The sequence below is a fragment of the Gymnodraco acuticeps genome, unplaced genomic scaffold, assembly GCF_902827175.1.
Source record: "Gymnodraco acuticeps unplaced genomic scaffold, fGymAcu1.1, whole genome shotgun sequence".
NCBI classification, from domain to species: Eukaryota; Metazoa; Chordata; class Actinopteri; order Perciformes; family Bathydraconidae; genus Gymnodraco; species Gymnodraco acuticeps.
In genome coordinates, this window is record NW_022992336.1 from 1809865 (window position 1) to 1834209 (window position 24345).

At 40.3% G+C, this 24345-nt stretch overlaps 1 protein-coding gene across 1 annotated transcript in view; it reads right to left on the reverse strand.

Moving 5' to 3' along the window:
* The window catches only part of cdkal1 (CDK5 regulatory subunit associated protein 1-like 1), a 303497-nt gene extending 283169 nt beyond the window's left edge, over nucleotides 1-20328 (reverse strand). Inside the window, exons 1-3 of the mRNA XM_034208587.1 lie at nucleotides 20197-20328; nucleotides 18547-18710; nucleotides 11085-11197 (exon numbers count right to left, since the gene is read on the reverse strand). Of these exons, the coding sequence (XP_034064478.1) occupies nucleotides 11085-11197; nucleotides 18547-18704 (271 nt within the window). The 5' untranslated portion in view covers nucleotides 18705-18710; nucleotides 20197-20328. The remainder of the gene's footprint in view (nucleotides 1-11084; nucleotides 11198-18546; nucleotides 18711-20196) is intronic.
* Nucleotides 20329-24345: the final 4017 nt, after the last annotated feature.

Sequence of the window (24345 nt, forward strand, 5' to 3'; positions counted from 1 at the left end):
TAGAAAAACTAACATTTTAAATTCGGGACGGTCCACATTAATTTCGGGACGGCTTAGATTGTATTTCGGGACGGTTCCGGGAGGATGGGGAAAAAAGTTAGTCAAGAGCCCTGCCGCCACCATGATAGTCTTGTTAGTAAACAACACAAACACGCCCACAGCCCGTCTCCGCATGTGACACAGGAAGTATCTAAGTACATTTACTCAAGTACTGTACTTAAGTACAGTTCTCATCTCTGTTCGCCTGGCTGTTGACTATATAAAAAAAACTAACGGAGTAACGCACCATGTAGTAACGGTAACTGAGTTACTGAATTTAAAAAGTAATGCATTAGAGTACTAGTTACTGCCAAAAATAACGGCGTTACAGTAACGCGTTACTTTGTAACGCGTTAGTCCCAACACTGCCTATTATACAGTTTTCATCAATATATTATAGGTCTCAAATATATACAAAACATGTCTCTGAAGTAGGGGTTTCACCAACTAATCGACTAGTCGACTACCTTTACCACTAGTCGGCGCTGTAGGCCCTAGTCAACTAGTCGTGAAAAAAATGGAGGTAAACGAGGTGCTGCAAAATGCTTCAAAACACGTCCGACATTCTTATGTATGGCAGTACTTCAACAAAGATGTAACCAACTCCACAGTGAAGTGTCAGTTGTGTACAGCTGTACTGAAGTACAACAAAAATACATCTGCTATGCGCAACCATCTGAAGATGAGACACCCGCTGCCGACAGCTAGCACTAGCAGTAATGCTAGCACCAGTGAGCAACGGACCGGCGTCAGCACATGACAGAGGCAGACCAGCAGCAAGAAAAAACGGGTCTACAGTGATGCGAGCTAGGGTTTACTGCCAGCGGACACTGCATATCCCCACAATGGATAACCCACTGGAGTGGTGGGCAGAAAACGTGCACCGCGTCCCCCGTTTAGCCAAGCTTTCGAGGAGCTATTCCAGCCACAGGCACCCCGAGTGAGAGGGTTTTTTACCTGGCAGGCAACACTGTCACCCGAAAGCGGTCAAGCCTCCTTCCCTCACATGTCGATGCGTTGGTGTTCCTCAACGCAAACCAAAAATCTGGAAAGGTGGACGTTATCGTGGAGGACAGCGAGTAAAGTGTTGCGCAATGCGCTGTTGCGCACTGGATTTACGTGGCATTTCAGTAAACAGTTTTTTGCTGTCGATTTTGGTGAGTCCAGTTACTGTTTGTTATTTACTAAGTCCAGTTACTGTTTGTTATTTACTAAGTCCAGTTACTGTTTGTTATTTACTAAGTCCAGTTACTGTTTGTTATTTACTAAGTCCAGTTACTGTTTGTTATTTACTCAGTCCAGTTACTGTTTGTTATTTACTAAGTCCAGTTACTGTTTGTTATTTACTAAGTCCAGTTACTGTTTGTTATTTACTAAGTCCAGTTACTGTTTGTTATTTACTAAGTCCAGTTACTGTTTGTTATTTACTAAGTCCAGTTACTGTTTGTTATTTACTCAGCCATGTAACACAAATTAAAATGCAGTGTTTAATGTAACTGTATGAGTTCCGATATAAAATACAGTTGTACACCTCTCTTTGTGTGTCTTTATTATGACGTAGCGACTAGTCGACTGCTATTTTGAAAAACGTGTCGACTAGTAAATATTGGTAGTTGTGAAACCCCTACTCTGAAGTGTTTGGCTCCAAATACCAAACAGATCATGCATTGTAGCATCCCATAATCCCCTCTGTTCCAGCCCTGTTTCAAAAGTGCTGATTCTCTGTCTGTTACTTTAGATGAAAATAAGGAGCCACTCCCCACACCCCCATTTGGTTAAAAATAACACAATGGTGCTCTAGGAGGAGATTCAGGTGATAAGGTGGCGGGGGGGGGGGGGGTTACCTTGGTTGGTGATTGGCTAATGGTTACACAAGCCAAAAAAATTGTTATGACATCATAAAGTGACCAAAATCTGATCAGCTCATTTTCAGACAGGTTTTTATATAAATGGATCAGGACAAAAAGAGAGCGAACCTTTTTTCCTGAAACTTTCAGAATCTCTTTACACAGAGGGGACACATGTTGATGTATAAAATACATGAAAAAGTGGATTTAGCATAAAAGCAGAAAAAGTGTTATTTGAGTCTCTGGCATTGGCAGAAATAAGGGTAATGGAGGGTGGGTTACCTGCAACATACTGTAGAACCTAAAGCTTCCCAACATATCCACGGGGATGTTACGTTTCCCACTGAGCAGTTGCGATGCTGGGGGTTAAAATGCCCTGTTTAATAGCACCCTTTTGGATGTAAAGGAAAGCATGACTCCTTTTTTTTCCTATGCATTGTAGACACGTTGTTCTGAGATTTGAACTGTCAATGGGTCCATCATTATCTTTAATGTTCAATATCATTAAGCCACTTCTTCCTTCTTTTATTTAAGGCTCAGTTATTTGGATGTGAGCAAAACCTGGCTTCATCCCTTTTTCAGACTACCTCCTATCTTTGTTTCTTGGTCCCTCCCTCCCTCAATCCCCTCCACCCCCAAGCCTTCCACTCGACTCTCACCTTATTCCATTACTCGCATCCCATCCATGATATTCCCATTATATCCCTTCAGGGTATTTCCAATCCCTATGGAATGTGGACGGTATTCCTGGGATAACAGGGGGTTGACTGGCTGGCTGGCTTGTGCTGGGAATAGGGAATATGTTTCCGTCCTCTTGAGGGAAGCAGCAAAGGAAACTCCTATCATGCTTCTTCCTTCATTTACATCTAGCTTTCTTCATCACAGAAATGAAAATGCTACTAAGCAATGACTGAACAGAGAGACGACTGAAACACTGGTTCTTTTTACACATTCGTATTCCACTCTTATCTCTCCTACTTCTTTCTGGTTTGAGAAACAAAAATGGGATCGCCAACGTTCGGGGAATCAATTTCTTCAGTTTTTCATATTGCTCACAGGAGTGGTCTGTCATTCAGTCGATTGCAATTCACTTTTTCTTACTCCCCAACCTGAAGTTTGGGAAGTGCTATTTGCAATAAGGGAGATCCTCCTTCCTATTCTAATCCATGAAGTCCCTTACTAACACTAGTGAGCATCTCGGGTTAGACAGACACCAGTAATTCCTTTTTTTCAAAAATAGGGATTGACCGATGTTTGTTTTAGGTCTAATTATTAGTAATAAAGAACTCTGATAATGCGCATTGTCAGAAATATGCCTGTATCCTTACTGTTCTGCATTTTTATAAACTATGATAAGCTGGTAAAACATTACTGTCAGAACAGAAAGAGGTTTGCATGACAGGCAAAGGAGCATAATTGATCATTATTTTAACGGCAAACCGAAGAAAAATAAACAATTCCAATTATCCATCAAAACAATAATTGGCCTGTCCGATAACCGGTAGAAGCTTGGATTCCATACATTTACTTATTTCCCAATTGCTTGATTAGTAAGGTTGTTGGAAGACACTAATATATCACTACGGGATTTAGTTGTTTTCGACGCCCGTGACAATTTCTTGCGGCAATGGTTGTTACCATCAGTTCAGTTTGTGATGCAGCCAAATTCCTTTCCTAAGAGCCATCAATGAATTAGATTGACCACTGATCCCTCCCTTCCTTAAGTTATGCCACTTTCTTTCTTTTCCCCATCCATAGTTCTCTCAAGGGAATCTTAAAGCACGGATGGCTTGGGTCCCTAATCCCATGGCCTCTAAATGGTTACTGGGTGCTGCCTACATGTGGGTCACCTTGTAGGATCACTAAAACACACCCACACCGGGCTTGAGATCACTCTAATCTCCTGGCCTCTAAATGGTTACACTTGACTGCCTGGACTCATGAGTCTATTTGTGGGACCTAAGAAAATTCAAAGCATTGGAAACTGTGTATCTCTGCAAGTGTGTGTGCAAGTTTGTATGAGCTGGGAAAGGGTTAGCCCATTATCCTCTAAAATGTATTGCTCTTTTGCCCCGCTTAAGGCATATAGAAACACAAATATTTAATTGATAGTTGTACTCCAGAATGTGTTTTCCATGTCAATAATACAAGTAGTAAATGAGACAAAGGTAAATGTTATTCACTCATTCTAATAAGAACAAAAAGACACCCGTTTATATGACAACTACAAATATGCAAAAATGGGTAACCCCCTTGTCACGTGCTAACTATTTACATATCCATATTTAACAGCCTGTCTACCTGTCAAATATCTGCTCTGAACTTGAGGGTATTACATCAAATAGGCTATATTTAATTGTGGATGCATTGATACAAATGTATTTATTTTGTCTCTATTTCTAATCCCATGTATATTTGAGTTTCAGCTTAAGTTCCTTTTTTTTTTTACATCAATTTAACTTCATATTGAATCATATCTATTACTGCCAACTATTTGCTTAACCTCCTTTTGCCTTTCCTTACGTCTCTGATATCACCTCTAATTGCTAAAAACACCTCCCTCTTATCCATTCTCGACTCCATTATCCCTCCATCTCTCCCTTTCTGCATATTTAATCTAGTCTAGTTAGTTAGTTTTTCCTCGTACCATGTTCGCCTCCCTTTTTCCAACCGTCACTTTGGCTGATTTTGGCATCAAGTGCATCTGTATCTCTGGGCTGTACTCTTCATCGCAGCGCCCTCCTCCCTTCCCTGCTGACTCTTCCTCTCATCGTTCCTTACACAGCTTTCCCCTTCTCTCTTTTTCAACCCTTTGCCTCTCTCAATCAGCAAAGTATCTGACACACGTAGTTGTTAGATAGAGGAAAGACGGAGAAAGCACTGAGTCTCCCACACACATACGCACACCAGACGATATGTCTAGTGTTGCAGAATGAGGGCTGTTGAAAACTGAAATGTCTCTCGCACACTTTCTCTATATAAAATCAATTTCAACCACATCTGCAACTGCGTGTGAGAAGAGCACATCTGTGTGTGTGCTGAATGTCTGTGCTAAAGTGTGTAAGCGTGTGTGTAAGAGGTGGAGTCAGAGAGAACATTGTAAGTTTTCATTGGCTATAACATTGCGGCGTGTAATGTTGCGTAGCCCACATTCAGCCAATCAGAAGGTCCTCACACATTCCGTTTTATGAATGAGATGGCATGTATGCGAGACACACACACTCGGAGTGAAAATACTCTACAGTGATGTAATAGAATCACATAGAGCAGTAGAAGCGCTTGAAACTTGAATGCAGTATGAGCACAATCACAACTGCAACTGTTCAACAATACTTCAGTCTACATTTCTAAATATTGTCAACTGCAAATCTTTTGAAAATGTATATAAAAATTTGAACAACTAAGGACCTGTAAAATGCAAGTTTTTCAAATGACAGTTTATGTATATCTACAAATATGCCCAATATTTTTTCTTCATGCCATGTAACATGCACACAGACAATTCATTCAATTGAAATGGAAAAAAAATTGGTAAAGGCTGATAATCCATTTGGCTATCTGTCAAAGACATTGATGCACTTCAAATCAATTATTTCAAAGCAAGTTCATTGTTATGATAGGCACAGTGAAATTACATTGTTTGTGACAACATTGCCCATTTCTATGCTCAGCAACACCTGTAATACTTGCTCATCAAAAAAGCCCCTGTATCATTTCATCAAAACAGCTCACACCCTCTCTCTGGAAACCATATCCTCCAACCGTCTGTGTCCAAACCAGGAACTGAGAACGCCTAATTTGGCTGACATTGTGTACTAGGGAGTAATTTTGCCTAACCGGTATGTAAAATCATAACTGAAGTGCTGTGTGTGCGGCTGGCTGGCAGAGAAGACACTGGGAGGGAAGGAGAGCAGCCAAAAACAATCAAAATATCCTGGTGTGACTTTCCATGAGGGGTGTGTGAGTGTGTGGTTGAGCACATGCACGTGAACGCACCCATATGCGAGTTTACACGCCTTTCTATGAAGTCACCATTTGGCACATTGCTCTGCTGCTCAAAGTTGTTTCATTTCATCATCATGGGTAAACACTGCCCTCTTTAGTTGTTAGGAGGAAGTGAGGATGAACCACGCTTAGCAAGTGCATATGTAGTCTAACAAGCGTGGAGACAATGAAAGCAGAGAGGAGATTGATCTTGTTGTTTCATTGTAGTAAAACAGCACAAGACAAAAATTCAAAAAGGGGAAGGCGCTGACAGTATCTTTTCAAGTTGTTCAGAATTCTAAATAACCAAGATATGTTATGACTGAATAAATGAACTGTCTGCTTAGTGATCAACCCAACTGGCAAGCAACAGGAGTTTAAACATTACATGTCACCCTAAAAGAAAGAAAGTCACAACTTTTAGAACTATGAATGAGAATACAGTGTTTTTCAGAAGGATGACCTCATCCTAGTATTGCAAAGATGTTTTCTTTCAACAAAAAGCTCTTTCAACCAGCCAAGGCTGCCACCTAGAGGACACCACAAGTACTGCTACTACGGCTTACACAAGGTGATGTCATAGTTTAAGAAAGAAAAGAGAGAAAGAGTTTGCGAGGGAGATTGAAGAGGGACAGGGGAGGGCAGGGAGTGTGAATGAGAGTAAGCAGTAAAGCAGAAAGGATGATGTCATTTTTTCAGAGCACTACAAGCAGACCAAACTCCTTCATTGAACACTGCGGATCAACACTGCGGATATGGATAACACGCTACAGAGGTATTGGTCTGATATCCACATGAAGGACATGACATTCTGAGTCACAAAGGATAATTTTACACCTGCTCTATGTCCTTCTGTTCTGTTTGGCCAAAGACTAAACACTACATCCTTCACGAGCCCAGTTCAGACCTTGTCATTCCAGACTATTCCACTCTCTTCAAAGCATTCTCAACAATTTCATGCCATTCTAGACAATTGCATTGCATTCTATACCATTCAAAACAATGACCGCCTCTCCCGAGTGTAATCTCACATGATTCTGGCCATGACAAGCAATTTATCCTTCCAACAACGTCAAAGTGAAAAACAATAGGTGAAGATACATGCACCCTAAGAGGGAGAGGGGGAGATGGAAAGAAAAACCAATAAGTGATGCAGGACGAAACTGTAGAAAAGACCAGAAAGCAAACAAAGGGGAAAGACACAGATAAAAAGTAGAGAGAGGAAGAAAGAAACCAAACTAATCCTTTAGCTTTAGTGGTGAGACATTGACCTTTAAAGTACTTTGTGGAGAGGGGAGTGAGAGAGAAAGAGACAACAAGGCTGAAGGAGGGAGAGAGACCGGGAGAGTTTTCTGAAGCTTCATCTGTGAAAGGTGTAGGCATCTCTCAGCTACATGCTGGAGTAAAACCATATTAATTGAAGTGGTAGATAAAAGGGGACTGTTCCTTTGCTAAGCTTTTACCTGAAGGAAACACACAGTCAGTGAAACATACACTCAACTAATAAAAATGGATTGCTTGTGAGGGTATGTAATTAGTAAACATTTACATACCTAGCCCTAATTGTAACCTTGTCAACAGTGGTCATGTTTTTATGACTTTGCAATGTGCACACTCCGAATCAAACAAGGTGTGAAAGATACACACACACACACACACACACACACAGACTGCAGCATCAGAGCAGTGTCAGACATATACAATGTTAATCTCGGTGTTAGTAAGGTCAACACACACACATCTACAGGCAGACGCACCAATCAAATATGAAAAACATGCAAATGATATGCAAGGGCAGCCTGAAAGCCATTAAAAAAAACTAGTACAACTGTGAGCTATTTTCTTTGACTAGGGATGTACCGATACGGTGAGACATCGGCAGATGTTTTCCTCGGTTACCGGGAGAAGTCACGTTAGCGTCTTTTTTTTAAAAAGTTATTCGCGGGGGGAGGAGCTTTTGCCATGTAAGTAAGATGGCGGTAAGTGGAATCCAACATTCAATGTTGTTGGGAGGCCGTTGTTTATATTTGTGACTTTGATATACTGCTGCTACTCCCGTTAACTTCCATAAACTGACTACGCTCGCTCAACTTCTCTCTCGCTCGCTCTACACATGCAGAGTACATCTGCATTTTTGACGTGTGTGATTAATGTCCCCCTATGGCTGTTGAGACCGCAGTGTGAGAGAAACGCCGGAGGGGTTAATATTAATACCCGACTAATGACACACATCCTGGTACTAGAACTTCCCCTCTTTATGGCTGAATTTTATTAACACAACATTTCACACACATATAGTTTACAGGGTAACCAGCTATAGTGGCATGCAGTCACAATGTTCCCTTGTTGTTTTCCACTGCGCTTTCTCAACTGAACCCACATCAGGAATTCACTCCTCATTAAGGTTTAGGTTATGGTAAAGATACAAGGTTAGGCTGGTTCTCAGTGGACTTTTGAGGATAGGGGACAAATTCCACCTGGTTCAAAAAGGATAGGCAAACTCCATACATTGTCCAAAATGTGTTAAAACTCTGTTTAAACGAATATAGTGCTTTGGAAAGTTTGTTGAGGCCAGAAGACAGCCTGAGAAGCTTAATTCAGGGCATATCAAATTCCCTCTGGAATAACACAAAAGGTAGTTTACTTAAAGAACAAGACTGCCCCCTTGTGTTAAATAATGATACTACCATTTCAGATGTTCCTTTTGATACCTTCAGTCCATCTGACTAAAACACAGCCACCATTCTTAGTATTAGTAGTTTGTAACTATTATTAAATATTAGAAGTAGCATATGACAATTATTGTAATTACCTCCGCAAAGGAGGATGTAGACTTAACACAAAAAGTAAGGAAATCTTTGTTTGGTTGATTATTAATTTGTTGTAACAATGCTTCTTGGCAATACATCTTATACCGTTTGAAAGCCTGTTTTCTTACCTTTCAAATGGTGCCACATTTGTGAGGAACAAGCTTTTGTGGGATGAGCAGCAGAGCTGAGTGGGTGGGTTTCCGCCCATGAAAAATGTGAAAAATCTCCTCTGCCGATGCCAAACAGCAGCCAATCTCCGGTCTCGTACGGCTGTCAAGAGCCTGCCACGACTGCCCTTCACCTTCAGGCCCACTTGCACTGGAACCTCAACATGTGGAGGAACATTATGTTCAGCGATGAGTCCAGATTCTGCTTACGGCACATGGATTGTAGGGTCACAGTGTGGAGAGGACGTGGAGAACGCTTTGCTGATTGCTGCACCGATAGAGTAAGAGAGGAGAGGATGGGATGGCCTGCAGTCTTGAACTCAACCCCATTGAAAACTTTTGGGATCAACTTGGCCCTGCTGTCCGTGCCAGAGTGACCAACACAACCACGTTGGCTGACGTTGGACAAATTCTGGTTGAAGAATGGGATGCTAACCCACAGCAGTGTGTGACCAGGCTGGTGACCAGCATGAGGAGGAGAGGCTGTCCACACGCTACTGAGGCTGCTTGTTAAACGAATAAATTGTTAATAAATAAATTGTTGCCAATATGTCTTGTTTCATCCGACTTCAATCATCCAATCCACCAAACATCACCAAACAAGAGTCAACAGCAAAAAAATGCTGTTTGGCATCGGCAGAGGAGATTTGTCACATTTTCATGGGCGCAACCAACTTACTCAGCTCTGCTGCTCTTCCCACAAATGCATATACCTCACAAATGTGGCACCATGTGAAAGGTAAGAAAACGGTATAAGATATATTGCCAAAAAGCATTGATACAACAAAGAAATAATCTACCTAACACAAATGTCCTTACTTTTTGTATTAAGTTTATTATCAACTACTGGTGCGATTTTCATTCAGATGAAAGATCCAATGCATTTTGAAGAGGATCTTAGGCCCCGGCCACACGAGGACGATAACGGTCATTTCCGTTACCGTTTTGTGTCATATAGACCATTCGGCCACACTAGGACGACACAATATGGCACTAAACGACTACGGTAAAGATAACGGTCCCAAGGTGGATAGAACGGCATACGCAACGCTCTGGGGGGTCCAACGGCTCCGTGTGTGCGCCCTATACGATCATTTTCTGATAATGATGAGGCAATAGCCCCGCCTCTCCCCACCTCTGCTGCTCACCCCCGCGTCAAAGTAAACTGCACACTGAATTCAGATTATTTATCTTTCTCTCGATATGGACATAAACGCGAGTGAAGTCTAATCTGACAGGACGAAGACACGCAGCTCTGCTCACCTGCAGCTCCTCCCGCTGTGATGTAGCGGTGAATGGAGAAAAACACACACTTCAAGTCAGATCATCACCCTTAGCTATTTTAATTACCTCGCAAACTACCTAAACTAGATATAAATATGTTTATTTTTACTGTCGGCCAGGTCACTCATTACTGGATCAGCTGCTGCATGAAACAGACACTGGCGCTGTCCGAAGAGAGGGAGGCTCCGTGTATTTTATTATTGTATTATATAGAGTCGTTATTCATTTGTTTTAAAGCTCAATAAATAACAAAGAAGACCTTTGACCGGCACTTTTATAATTTTGTCCGGAAGATTTAAACTTTAATACACGTTGACTGGCGAAAAACTCTGCCCGGTTCCCTCGGCCCCCACCGCGGAGAATAAACAGAAGGGCAACCATGACAACCATGGTTCTTCGCTGCTTTTGTGGAGGATGTTACAGCGCCACGTACAGGCTCCTGCATATGTACTGCAGCTTCTCCAGCGGTTGGAGCTAAACGGAGCGGTCTCGTGTGGACAGAAACTTTCCGGTGTCTATTGCGTGTGGACGGAAGCCTTTTTTTGCGATTGCTTATGCGTTTTACCGTTATTGTCCTCGTGTGGCCGAGGGCAAATACCAACATTATGGAAACTGCAGTGGGGAACATCTGCACTCTTCAAATGCCCCCTACTAGAAGAAGAAGAATTGTCATTACGTAGTACAGGTACTATGTAACGAAACGGTTTGTCTGCATTTGACCCATCCTAGGAGCAGTGGGCTGCCATTATGTACATAATGCATAGCAGTGTATGGAACGGTGCCTTGCTCAGGGACACCTCGGCAGCACTTGGTCTTTCCGGGACTTGAACTGGTGACCTTCCAGTTGCCAAGCCAAGTCCCTATGGACTTCGCCACCTCCGCCCTCTGTATTGTTATGAAATGACCCTAGTCAATGGAGTTAATACAAACCAAGATAATTAATTATCTCTTACCTGTCATCTTGTATCCGCTGGCAGCTAACTGTCCGGCCATGTACTCTCCATCCGAGTTGTTATGACTGCAGCCCCACGTTTTCATCCAGATTTTTTGGGTGCCAGGGATTAAACTGAAAAATGAATAACAATAAAAAAAAAATTCCTTACATGATTTGTGAAAATAACAAAATAATAATCTACTGCATACCCCAACCAAGTGTTCTGTCACAAATCTGCCATAAAATCCATGATAAAAACATTTACTCAGTTTAAAAAAAAGGGACAGACTCAGTCCCCTTCTATTCACAATATACATCCTTCCGATTGGTGATATCATCCGCAGCCATGGTCTCTGTTTCCACTCCTATGCCGACGACACCCAACTGTACATCAGCACAAAACCTTCTGCCCATCTCCCCCCTCAGTCACTAATCAACTGCCTACACGAAATTAAAACCTGGATAACCACCAACCTACTCAAACTAAACAGTGATAAAACTGAGCTCATGGTTGTGGCCCCCAAGGCACTGCTCGGGAAGGTTGGAGATCTGCTCCTCAACATTGACGGTTCCATCATCTCCCCATCCCCTCAGGTCCGCAACCTTGGTGTTGTCTTGGATTCAACCCTCTCATTTCAAAACCACATCAAATCCGTTTCAAAATCAGCCTTCTTCCACCTCAGAAATATTTCAAGACTCCGGCCATCACTGTCCGACTCTGTTACTGAGAAGCTGATACATTGTTTCATTACCTCACGCCTGGACTATTGTAATGGACTCCTGTCCGGGGTTCCCAGCAAAACCCTGAACAGGCTCCAGTACATACAGAACTCAGCTGCCAGGGTTCTCACACGCACCAAGCCCTGGGAGCACATCACCCCCACTCTATTCAACCTCCACTGGCTCCCGGTATGTTTCTTTGTAAAGCGACCTTGAGGTTATGAAAAGGCGCTATATAAATTCAAGTTGTTATTATTATTATTATTATTATTATTATTATAAGGGCACTTTCAAACCTAACATGTTTTATTTAGGTTAGTGCGGCAAAAAAAAAACTCAAACTAAACAAACACAGACTGCTTTCCAAGCGGGACATGGAGTGGTCCATTTGTAGTATAAATGATTTGGTGATAATGTACTGTATATAATATGATATGAAAGATTTCACCTGATAAATAAGAATGAGAAAACTAGTGAAAAAGACCTTGTGTCATAAAACCTTTTTCTAATGACCTCTGTAACATTTTTAATCTAGCAGTGGCAATCAAAATTATTCAACCCCAATTGCACATTAGGTTTATTGGCAAAATATACAATTTCTCAGCTGTTTGCAATAAACAAAATTACACAAGGACTGTTTAAGTAGTTCAAAAAAACTAACACGGGTTTTTATCCAAATTCAACACAAAATGCTACTTTTAACGACTACTGCAATCTCAAAATTATTCAACACCCTGTCTCAACCACACTCGGTGCAACTAATCAAGGGCTTCATTAGATCAGGTGTGCTTAAGATGGAACACATAAATACCTGTTCTGGCTAGAGGTTTGGTGAGTGACGTTTGATTGCATGTTAGAAATATGGCTAAGTCAAAAGAAGTGTCCAAAAAGTTCAGAGAAGAGATCATTACCTTGCACAAACAAGGAAAAGGATACAAAAAGATAGTCAAAGCACTGAATGTTCCTAGAGAAAAAAGTTGGAAGTAGGGACGCTCTGATCGATCGGCCGCAGATCGTTATCGGCCGATATTCCCTTTTAATAGTGTGATCGGTGCTCTCTATAAAGGAGAGCCGATCAGATGACGTAAAATACATGACACTTTTCTCTGTGCGCGGCAAAACAAGCTCGCCAAAATGGCTTCACCAGTCTGGCAGTTTTTGAAGGTGTCCAAAAAAGACAATAAAATAGCGGTATGCAACGTGTGTGTGAAGCAGAAATCCTGCAGCTCCGCCCGCTGTGACGGACCGGTGAGCGGAGCGAAACACACACTTCAAGTTAGACCTAACACGCTATTATATCTACCTTTGGAACTAGCTAAACTCATTATAAATATGTTTATTCTTCACTGTCGGGTCACTCATTACTGGATCAGTGAGCTGCATGAGATACTGACGGGCTGTCAGGAGAGAGAGGGGGAGGGGGAGAGAGAGAGGGAGAGAGAGAGGGAGAGAGGAAAACAGAGCGCTTCCACTCATTTCTCCCGTGTTATTATCCAAAGTTAATGTAAACTTGAATAATGTACATCATTTGAATGTAATAATTATGTTGTTTGTGGAAGCGCATCATTTAGTGAAAAATTCATCTGAACTTTTCGATCCGTTACGATTATAAACTGAAGCAATATAAAAATGAGCCCCATTAACTGAGTTTTAAACTTCAGCATATTACCGGTCATAGTCCGGTAATTACCGGCTAACGGAAACTCTGCTACACAATACAACACTTTAAATGGAAGATCCCCATAGATGATGATCGGATCGGTATCAGCCGATTCTGATTCCGGTGATCGGCCCCAAAAACCCTGATTGGAGCATCCCTAGTTGGAAGCATAGTTTGCAAGTTCAAAGTTAAAGCAATAGTTGCTACACTACCTGGACGTGGCAGAAAGAAGAAGCTATCAGCGGCTGCTAGCAGATTCCTGAGGAGGCAAGAGGTAAAAAAAACCTTGAGTGACTTCAAAACACCTGCAGCAAGACTTGGTGGCAGCAGGCACACTGAAGGGCTCCATGCCCACTCCAAGACGTACACCACTACTAACCCAAAAAGCACAAGAAAAGTCGGCTCCAATAGGCTCAAAACCATATAAATATGCCACAGAAGTTTTGGAATACTGTTCTGTGGACCGATGAAACAAAACTGGAACTCTTCGGGAGATGGATCAGCAGTATGTCTGGAGGAAGAAGAATGAAGCATATGCTTTGCTGCTTCTGGCACTAGAAAGTCATTGGACTCACCAACAGGACAATGATCCCAAGCATACCTCAAGTCCACCAAGGCTCGGTTTAAGAAGAAGAAATTGAAGATTCTAGAGTGGTCGTCACAGTCACCTGACTTGAACCTGATAGAAAATCTCTGGTGGGATTTGAAGAAGGCGGTTGCAAAACGCACACCCAAGAATATTACTGAACTGGAGGCTATTGCCCATGAGGAATGGGCTAAGATTTCACAGGAACGCTGTCAGAAGTTGGTGTCTGGCTATGGATCACCTTCGCAGCAGGTCATAACAGAAAAGGGTGCTCTACAGAGTACTAAAGATGCTTGTCATGAAGGGGTCGAATAATTTTGAGACTGTAGTAGTCATTAAAGAAGCATTTTGTGTTGAATTTGGATAAAACCCTTGTACTACAGTGTAAGTGTAAAAGTGTTTAGAGAGTACTTGTCCATGGACAAGTGAGTTTTGCAATTTACTTGTCCAAATACATTTTGTGCATGCTGCACCTATTTGAAATATTATTAAATATCAACATAAAGCATACACGAATCTGGGTTACTAAGGTAACATTTTATCGTTTTAACGGTACTACTACTTTTATCGATAGCGCTTATCGATCCGGTCCTTTAACGGTAATCTTATCGGTTCTTTTGAGAGAAAAAAAAGGCTAATTAACTAAACAAAATTGTAAATAATTGTAAAAAAAAAAAGTATTTACTGCAAAAATACAGTGGTACAGAGCAACACAGTTGGGGCATACAGGTATGCTGCAAAAGGCCTAACGGTTCTTCTAGAGCAGTGATTCTCAAATGGGGGTACGCGGACCCCTGGGGGTACGTTGGGGTACTGCAGGGGGTACGTGAGATTTAAAAAAATTAAAATAAAAAAAAAAGGTTAATTAAAAAAATAATCTTAGTAAAATAAGTTAAATAGAAAACACAATTTTATATAAAACATTCCTAGAACCACCAAGGGGGTCCTCATATAAACATGTCAAATGTGTGTATTGTATTTTATAGTTTTTCACAATAACATATTACTTAAATTGAAAAACTCCTTGGAAAAATCTGTTTTATAAAAGTGTTATGTTGTTTTTTTTCATGCATAAAATGAAAATATCCTTAGTTTGTTGTAATGCATACCACGAAGGAGTTAATACATCACACACTGAGGGAACATCACTATATTGTAATTATTCATATAGGCTTTTTCGATCAAAAATGTTCGGGATCGGTCAGGGGGTACTTGGCTGAGAAAATGTTTCAAAGGGGGTACACTACTGAAAAAAGTTTGAGAAGCACTGTTCTAGAGCAAGGGTAGCCAACACGGTGCACTTAGTCGCCCGCAGGGGCAACGTGAGTCTGCCGTGTGTGTGTGTGTGTGTGTGTGTGTGTGTGTGTGTGTGTGTGTGTGTGTGTGTGTGTGTGTGTGTGTGTGTGTGTGTGTGTGTGTGTGTGTGTGTGTGTGTGTGTGTGGCATGCATGTAGCAGCCACGTGTGTAAACTGCTCCGCCCCCTCACACACAGACGGGGGAGAGAGATCTCTCGTCTGGATTGGAAAGATCGAAAATGCATCTTAGATGCATTTTGTAGTCTTATTGCATATTAGAAACGGAGTTGGCGAAACTAAAACTGCAATATAATGTTTATTTAGCAATAATACATATGACATATATTTTTTAAATATCTCTAGAACCGATAAAAAGACCGATAACGTCGGAGCTTAACGGTACCACTGTCTTTAATAATTCCGCACCAGGGCCCGTTTAATACCGGGGCTCGGTACCCATCCCTAATCACACATGACAAAGAAGGAAACGTCAAGCGGTCGCAAACAACAATGGCGGACACGGACAATTTGCGAATGAGTTCTGCCTTATGTAAGCTGAATATATCAATAATTTGTCAATAAATATGGGCGAAAAACTTCACTTGTCTGTCGGACAATGGAAAGATGTACTTGTCCGATATTGTAAATAACACGTCCCGGGCGATAGGACTTGTGCTTTTTCGCACACTGTACTATTAGTTTCATTGAACTACTTAAACCGTTGTTGTGGAATTTGTTTATTGCAAACAGCCTTTGAAATATTTTGCCAATAAACCTAATGTGCAATAGGGGTTGAATCATTTTCGTTGGACCTGTGCATTTTTTTCTTCTTCTCTTACCTGTCAATCATTATTTTTGAAATGTGAGGTCCTGTGGCGATCATAACCAAATAAGATCAATCTATTATTTCCTCGTGCAGTCTCTGTGTCACCAAATAAGTTAAAGGGGACCTATCATGCAAAATGCACTTTTGTACGTATTTTATACATGAATATGTGTCCCCGGTGTGTCAGGGAACTCACCAAGTGTCAGAAAACACAACCCTCTCTCTTTTCCTCCATACCCAAATCTTTAAAAACGGGGCTGCAATGGATCTGATACAGACTGATACAGATTTGAATTATTTTCTACGTCACAGAAGTGGTGCTCCGCCTATATGGCCAACTCTCCACCTATCAGGGGAATGTGGGGTTGGGCCACCGCCGGCCATTGCCGCTCGAAAGCGCTGGAGACGCTGTAGTACATATGCCAGGCATGTAAGTGGCGCTGTAGTCTGCCACAAAAGCAGCGAAGAAGACTTCCCGCGCATGGTTGCCCTTCTGTTTATTCTCCGCTGTGGCTCTTTTTCTCCCTCCCCGAGGCAAGCGTTTGCTCCTGCTGCTGTTATTCATTGCAATCCCTCCCTCGCTGTAATTCTCTCCGGTTTGCCACCAGCAGATGACAAACACCCACCCACCCGCCTCTTCCAAGGAACGAGGGGACCGTGCAGCAGAGTTTCAGTTAGATTTTTTTTCACCGGTCAACATGTCCAGATACGGCTCAAGAAGCTGACTCAGATAAGGAAATATATGATACATTATGATGTGATATGAATGATAATGGGACACATCGACGTCTGCACTCACAGTGCCACGGACTGTACGTAATTTATTTTTTTATTTAACCAGATAAAAGCATTGAGATGAATCTCATTTGCAATGCTGACCTGGCCAAGAAGGCAGCAACGTTACACATAACACAAACATATAAAATACAGAGAACATAACTAAGAAAACAAAAGACAAAAAAGCAGTCACTACATTGTGCACATTAGGACAGTAAGAAAGGTACACTACTTATTACTGCAAGAGCAGCTGGTGGTAAGGACCTCAGACAACTTCAACTTAAAACATGGTATTGAGACAAGTGCCGTCAGTTTGAGGCGTGATTGAAGGTCATTCCAAGACCAAGGACCATAATAACAACTATGTCACTTTGATCCGGTTACTAATGTTGTGGCAGATATTTAATTAAGCTTTCTTAACGCTAATGTTATAATAGTCAGATTGCTCTGAAGATGGGAGGTGATATTCAATTAATGTACACGTTCACAGTCTGTGATTTTTGCCGGCCGTCTTTCCTGCAACGGCAATTTAAACTGTATTTCCTTTCTCCTGTAATATTACTTGATCGCTTTAAACTCCGCACACTGAGCTCTGATTTGTCAGCAGGCAGTGCTTTCACTGAGTTGATCTCTGCAACCTAACCTGCTCTGGAGCAGGTTAGCCGTTCAGCATAAGTTACCATGGAGATCTAGCCCGGTAAAAAGAGAACCAGCGTCGTAGGACCGGAAACCCCGAGTTTTCCTTGAAGTTAGCCCGCTAAGCGAAAATTCGGCTTCGTAGTACAGGCCTCTGATCATGTAAGTTTGACAGTCATCATAACTGTCTAACTAATGACTTACGAGTCAGTCCACATGACTAAAAGACTATATCAAGTATTTTTCCTTTACCGGTCCAAGTCAACCAAGCTTCTGGTGGAAAAGCAAAGTTACTGTCTATTACTTTAGTGTTAACACGAAATTATTGAAACATTATGTTCAACATATATTCAACGTGAACTAGAATTCACTAGAAAATATGAATATAGACTGGTTTTAAAACGTGCAGTTAATTGATCAAATCAAAATCTTATTTATATAGCACATTTATAAACGATTTTTGGTCGAGCCAAAGTGCTGTACATATAATAAAAATAGCCTACAGTAGAGACACTTTACAGCAAATACAACAGCACAGATTGTTCAGAATATCAGTATGAGAAAAACGACACCCTCTATCCTTAGACCCTCACATCGTACAAGGAAAAACTTCCAGAGAAAACCCACAGTTTAAAGGGGAAAAAATGGGAGAAACCTCAAGGAGAGCAACAGAGGAGGGATCCCTCTCCCAGGACGGACAGACGTGCAATAGATGCCGTGTGTAAATCGAAGAGATAATACATTTTACAGCATATAGACCGAATGTTAGGAAATGCATGTGTCGGTAATAAGAAGATGAATCCACGAGGATGTCAGCTACTGCTAATTGAAGTAGTCAATGAGGGAATTTAGCATGTACTTCCCCAATATAGCATATACTTTCCCCAATATCAGCCTAAAATATATTGTAAACTGGCAATAGATCACACTAAGGTCACACTCTAAACTACTGTGTGCACCACATCAAACATTTGACAAACCTATCAGTGTGCAGCTCCTCTTGGCTCAGAGGCTCTTTTTTCTTCCTGAACCTCGGCATGATGCTCTTTCGAGCAGACTGTCTCTCATGAGGTGTGGGGTCGCTAGAGGACACCATGTCCTCAATGTCGTCAATCAGAGAGTCACAGGGGGATGGCATGATGCTCTGAAAATCAGATAGATACATAGTGAGCATAGCATTATTCTAGAAACTGTCTCTCATATGGTCAAGACCTATGAGCAGATGTGATAGGGACATTTAATTGCTCATGGATGTTAAAAAAGGCGTAGACTAACTATAATCAGAAATACATTTAATACAATAATTAACCACATTGATGTGTCGGAGTATGGCTAAATAATATAACAATTATTTTTGTTTTCTAGTAATTTTACAATTATGTTATCAATTAATGAATTGGACATTCAGTCACTAAAACATCAATAACGCCCATCACAGTTTTCTCAAGACCAAAGTATGTTTTCTGACTATGTATTAAATATAATCAAGGAATAACAACATTTTCTTATTAAAAAAATTATAATTAACTATTTTGAAATAAGTATAACAAGTTCCAGATTGTTATACTTTAGATACATACCTATATGTAAGGTTTTGTGGAGAACGAGCTTTAAACTTCTTATAATAATGCCGTTTACAGTGATGTTAGGAGTAATTTCGATTGAGAGACATGTTAAAGTCATGACGTTCCATTTCTGAAACTGTAGACAATACATACTTAAATGATTTATTCATAGAGCATCCTGTGATTATTGGAGGAGGGCACATGTGTCCACTGACGCAGCTGATTAGCCTAACCCTATACAGACAGCTATACTAAGAAGTGAAGTGGTCACTTACACCAACTTTAGCAAAGAGTTCACACGGTTTTTCCAATTCATATTTCTTAACCTGCTCTGCTAATTCGTACAACTTGCTTTGCTTTCTCTACACTGCAAAAACGTTTCATTATTTCAAGGTAAGAATTGAAAATGTGCAACAGAAAAAACTACCAAGCTACATGAATGGCAGGTAATAAAAGGTACATAAAAAAAATATTAGCTCGCTAGTAAATGCTAGGTCAAACCGCTCTGATACGGCAAACATATATCATTAAATACAATATGTACTTTGAAAGTCTTACAAGACAAATAGTGAAGATAAACTCAATTAAAAACCAAATAAAACTAAACTAGAGCTACTCCCTTACTTAGTCGTATAAAATGAATGTGGCTTTCTAACTAACGTATCAGTTAGCTAGTATTTAACCCCCTATCCTAGCAGCTGCTGTTGACATAACTTAAAAAGCAACATAATTATAGGTAACGTTGACAGAACTAATCATGCATCTTATCTTATCACTACATTGATAAAGTAATAACTACGTGATATTAGAGTTGCCTAACCAACTGATTTAATGTCGTGTTTTATTCGGACCTTTACCTGTAACCCAACCGCACGCGCAGGCTAGGTGATTAACGTTACAAATGAGAAACACGTGTGAAAAAGTATAATTTGACAGACACATAGCAACCTGTAGTGTAACATGACAAGCTAGCTGTTAGCTTAGCCTGCCTCAGTAGCTAGCCACTACCCACGTGCCCTTATTGTGGACAGCCAGACCCTTTGAGATACCATATAAATATCTTACCTGTGCCGCAATGTGGTTCCAAGTAAAAATATATGCAAATTCAGAGGGTAGGAGGTCTAAGAAATAGAAAATGTTAATATTTACACCATCAAAACAGTTGTCACAACTCTCAGACCGCCATACTTTTGCGTAGTTACGGTGGGTAATGAGGGACAAACTAGATACATGCGAATTTTACAGCATGGGAGTTCATCATTACTGTACCATAGTGCATCGTTTTTGGTTTTGTTATGGCATGTAATAAGGCACAGTGGTATGGTTAAATGGTAAAAAAATAAATATATATATTGTTATGTAAATATAATATAATGTTTTTTTTAAATCATGCCTTTGAACTGTCTACTAACAATGTAAGTAGTAGGCTACTAGCCAATATGGTCTCAGAGACTCAGTGATATTCCTCTGTGTTTACTTTCTACCACAGTGCAGTCATCCGTCGTGGCTAAAAGTTATACAAAATTAATAAATCAATGTATCAATCAATGAAGGATAGAATTAATTTGAATACTGTGTGTGTTTTACAGCAGAGCCAAGATGTTATAAAATATTATAAATAGGGCCGGGACTCGATTAAAAAAATTAATCTAATTAATTAGAGGCTTTGTAATTAATTAATCGAAATTAATCGCATTTTTAATCGCATATAAATATTTGACCTGAGAACAGTGAGAAGCAATTTTTTTCACATGGATTTTAGTATACCATTAGGCGCATTCACACCGCAGTACTTTTCCCACAAAGGTTCATGAGAACTTAGTTCATGAGAACTCTTTGAACCTGGGGGTGGATTAGGGAGTCCCAGCAGCCTTCCGAGTAAATCGCCAGAACGCCGACACCTCCTCATCTCCACCGCTCCCATGTTTTATTTTGTGTTGCCATAAGTTAGTCTCTTTACGTTTCTGCGCTGGGCTAATGCTAATGCTAATAATGCTAATGCGAGGATAATAAAATTCACAAAACTTTTTGGGAGTTTTACGGGGCGTGGTTTGCAATCCGCCCAGCGATTCAGACATATAGCTCTTTTCTCACAAGAGAGCCGTACGAAAGTCCCTGCTCTCTAGCAGCTCTCTGCTCTCTAGCAGGGACTTTCGTGGGGGTAAAAAGGTTCTCATGAACTAATTTTAGTACCGGTTCTTTTTGGTGTGAACGCGATAAAAGAGACTAACGTCCACGCTAGCTTCCACGCTAGCTGCTATATGTTTTGCATTGAGGTGAGACTTGAGGCTGGATGTGCTACGGTGATATGCGAATTCCTTTTTGCATAATTTGCACACAACCGTGCTCTTATCGACGCTTCCATCCGTCCGTTTTTTAAAACAACATTTCCCACTGTTGTTCACTGTGGTTTGTTGTTGTCTGAAGTCATGAACGTTAGTTGGTGCTCCAGTATAATCGGTACGCCTGAAACTCATCCAGTGAGAAACGTTCCGCGGTGCAAAAATAAGTGCGATTAAAATGCGTTAATTTTTTTAACGCGTTAATTTTTGTGTAATTAATTAATCTTAATTAACGCGTTAAAGTCCCGGCCCTAATTATAAATATTGACTTAACAGTCAATCTTGTAAAAATCCATATTTGCCCATTTGTATATGCAATCTAATGTCAGATGATGTTGTGTATATGCAGATTGCAGAGGTGTAAAGTAACTAAATACATGTACTCAAAACTGTACTTAAGTACAAGTTAGAGGTACTTTACTTGAGTATTTCAATTTGTGGCTACTTTGTTCTTCTACCCCACTACATTTCAGAGGTAAATTGTGTACTTTTACTCCACTACATTTATTGAAAACCTTTAGTTACTTTGCAGATTTGGATTAATGATGTGAAATATAATCAACACCTAAATAAGACTTTAGTTACACCTGGAGTACATTCACAATGTAGCATGCAAAGTCATTCAAACTAGCTGCACCTTTACCAGCTTCATTAACAATTGCATGCATCAATAATTGTAATCAAAACATATATATATTCTGAAATTGACCAATCTGCATAATGAGTACTTTTACTTTTGGTACTTTATGTATATTTTGATGCTAATACTTTTGTACTTTTACTTGAGTAACATTTGGAATGCAGGACTTTTAAATGCAGAGAACACATTTCACTGTGTGTGTGCTCTGCATGTGTGACCATTAAAGAGGGTTTCATCCCTCCCAATTATATTCTATTCTATTCAGCACACGGCAACCCAAAGTGCTTTACAAAATAAAATAAAAGACATTTAAGAATAAATACAGTGGAAGCACATTATAAAATGGCATTTAAAACAGTCATTTAAAAAGCAAAGATAATAAAATAAACACAACAGGTATAAAAAACATGAATAAGAACCATATTGCAGTGTGAATTTGAACAACTCATCCAAATGAAGCATCAAAAAGATACGTTTTTAATCTCGATTTGAAAGTATTAACAGTTGCAGCTGACCTGCAGGATTCAGGGAGTTTGTTCCAGATGGTTGGGGCATAAAAACTAAACGCTGCTTCTCCATGTTTAGTTCGGACTCTTGTAACAGAGAGCAGACTGGATGGTTCATACTTCTGCAGGAGATTGTTAATATAATTTGGTCCAAAACCATTTAGTGCTTTAAAAACCAGCAATAGTACTTTAAAATCAATTCTTTGGTAGACTGAAGCCAGTGTAAAAACTTCAGAACTGGACTGATATGATCCACTCTTTTAGTGTTTGTGAGGACTCGAGCAGCAGCATTCTGAATCAGCTGCAGCTTTCTAATGGATATTTTTGTGAGGCCTGTGAAGACTCTAGTCTTCAACTAGAGTTGAGTCTGCTGAAGATAAAAGCATGGACATGCTTTTCTAAATCCTGTTGTGACATTAGTCTTTTAATCCTAGATATATTCTTCAGGTGATAGTATGCAGAACCTGTTAAGCCCCAAAGACCCCTTCGGCGGGTCTTTTTTTTCACGACACTGTCTCAGGGCATCTTAACAGAGGTGGGGACTCGAGTCACATGACTTGACTCGAGTCGGACTTGAGTCACATATTTTTGGACTTGAGACTTGCTTGACTATAAAAGACTTGACTTGACTTTGACTTGGTATTCATGACTTGAGACTTGACTTAAGCTTGAGACAGATTACTTGAAAGGACTGAAATATTTGCGTTTGTTTTTGTATTGAGATATTACATTTAGTTTTTTAGAAACGTAATTGGGTGATTATAGCGCTGTGCGCGCAAACCTGATCAACCCACTAGACGGCAGGAGTGTCAGTTAACATGGCAGCGGCTAGCGTTACTCCACAAATAGTCAAGTTTGGATTCAAGGATTATTTTGTCGATGACGCTAATAAGAAGAAAACAGCAGTATGCAGGGTCTGCAGCATAAAGATCAGTGACACGACCACCACAACATCCAACTTCATTCGTCACTACAAAAAACCCCACAGAGAAAGGTGCGTGAATGTGTTATGATAGCTAGAAAGCTAACGTTAAGTTTAAGCTACATTAGACTTGGTTTCAAATCGATTAAGCATTGCAAAGAGAAGACAAAACGGTAAATGAACACTAGAACCGCCAAGGGATTCATTTTGATTACCCTGATACTGACGGGCTGTCAGGAGAGGGGGAGAGAGAGAGGAAAAGAGATGCCTCGTTTATTTCCCCTGTGTTATTATCAGAAGTACTGTAAACTTTTGAATAATGTAGTTCATCTACTTTTAGTAGTTTGTTTAAATGTTTTAATTATGTTGTTTTTGTTTGTAGAAGTGCATCATTCTTTGATTTATTGTAAAATGAATCTGAACTTTTTGATCTGTTATGATAAACTGAAGCAATTTCCAAATTAATCCAATTAAGTGAGTTTTAAATCGTCCTACTTAGTTTATAAGGAAATTATGAAGAGGAACAAATTAAATTATATCTATGTAGGTGCTGATGCTGTTGGCGGTTCTAGTGTTAACAGAAATTTAAATTAAATATGTGTAATGGCAAATGCCATATATGCAGTGGCGTTTTTATATGTACAAAAGTGGTGGGGCACAAAAAACTTAGATGTCTATATAAGCTTCTGCAGTGAGGTTCATGGCACTGACTCTTCAGGTTTACAAATATTATATTTTGACCTAAATCAAAATATAATATTATTTTCAAAAGTTTTTTTTGTCTGATGCTTCAATTAATTGTAA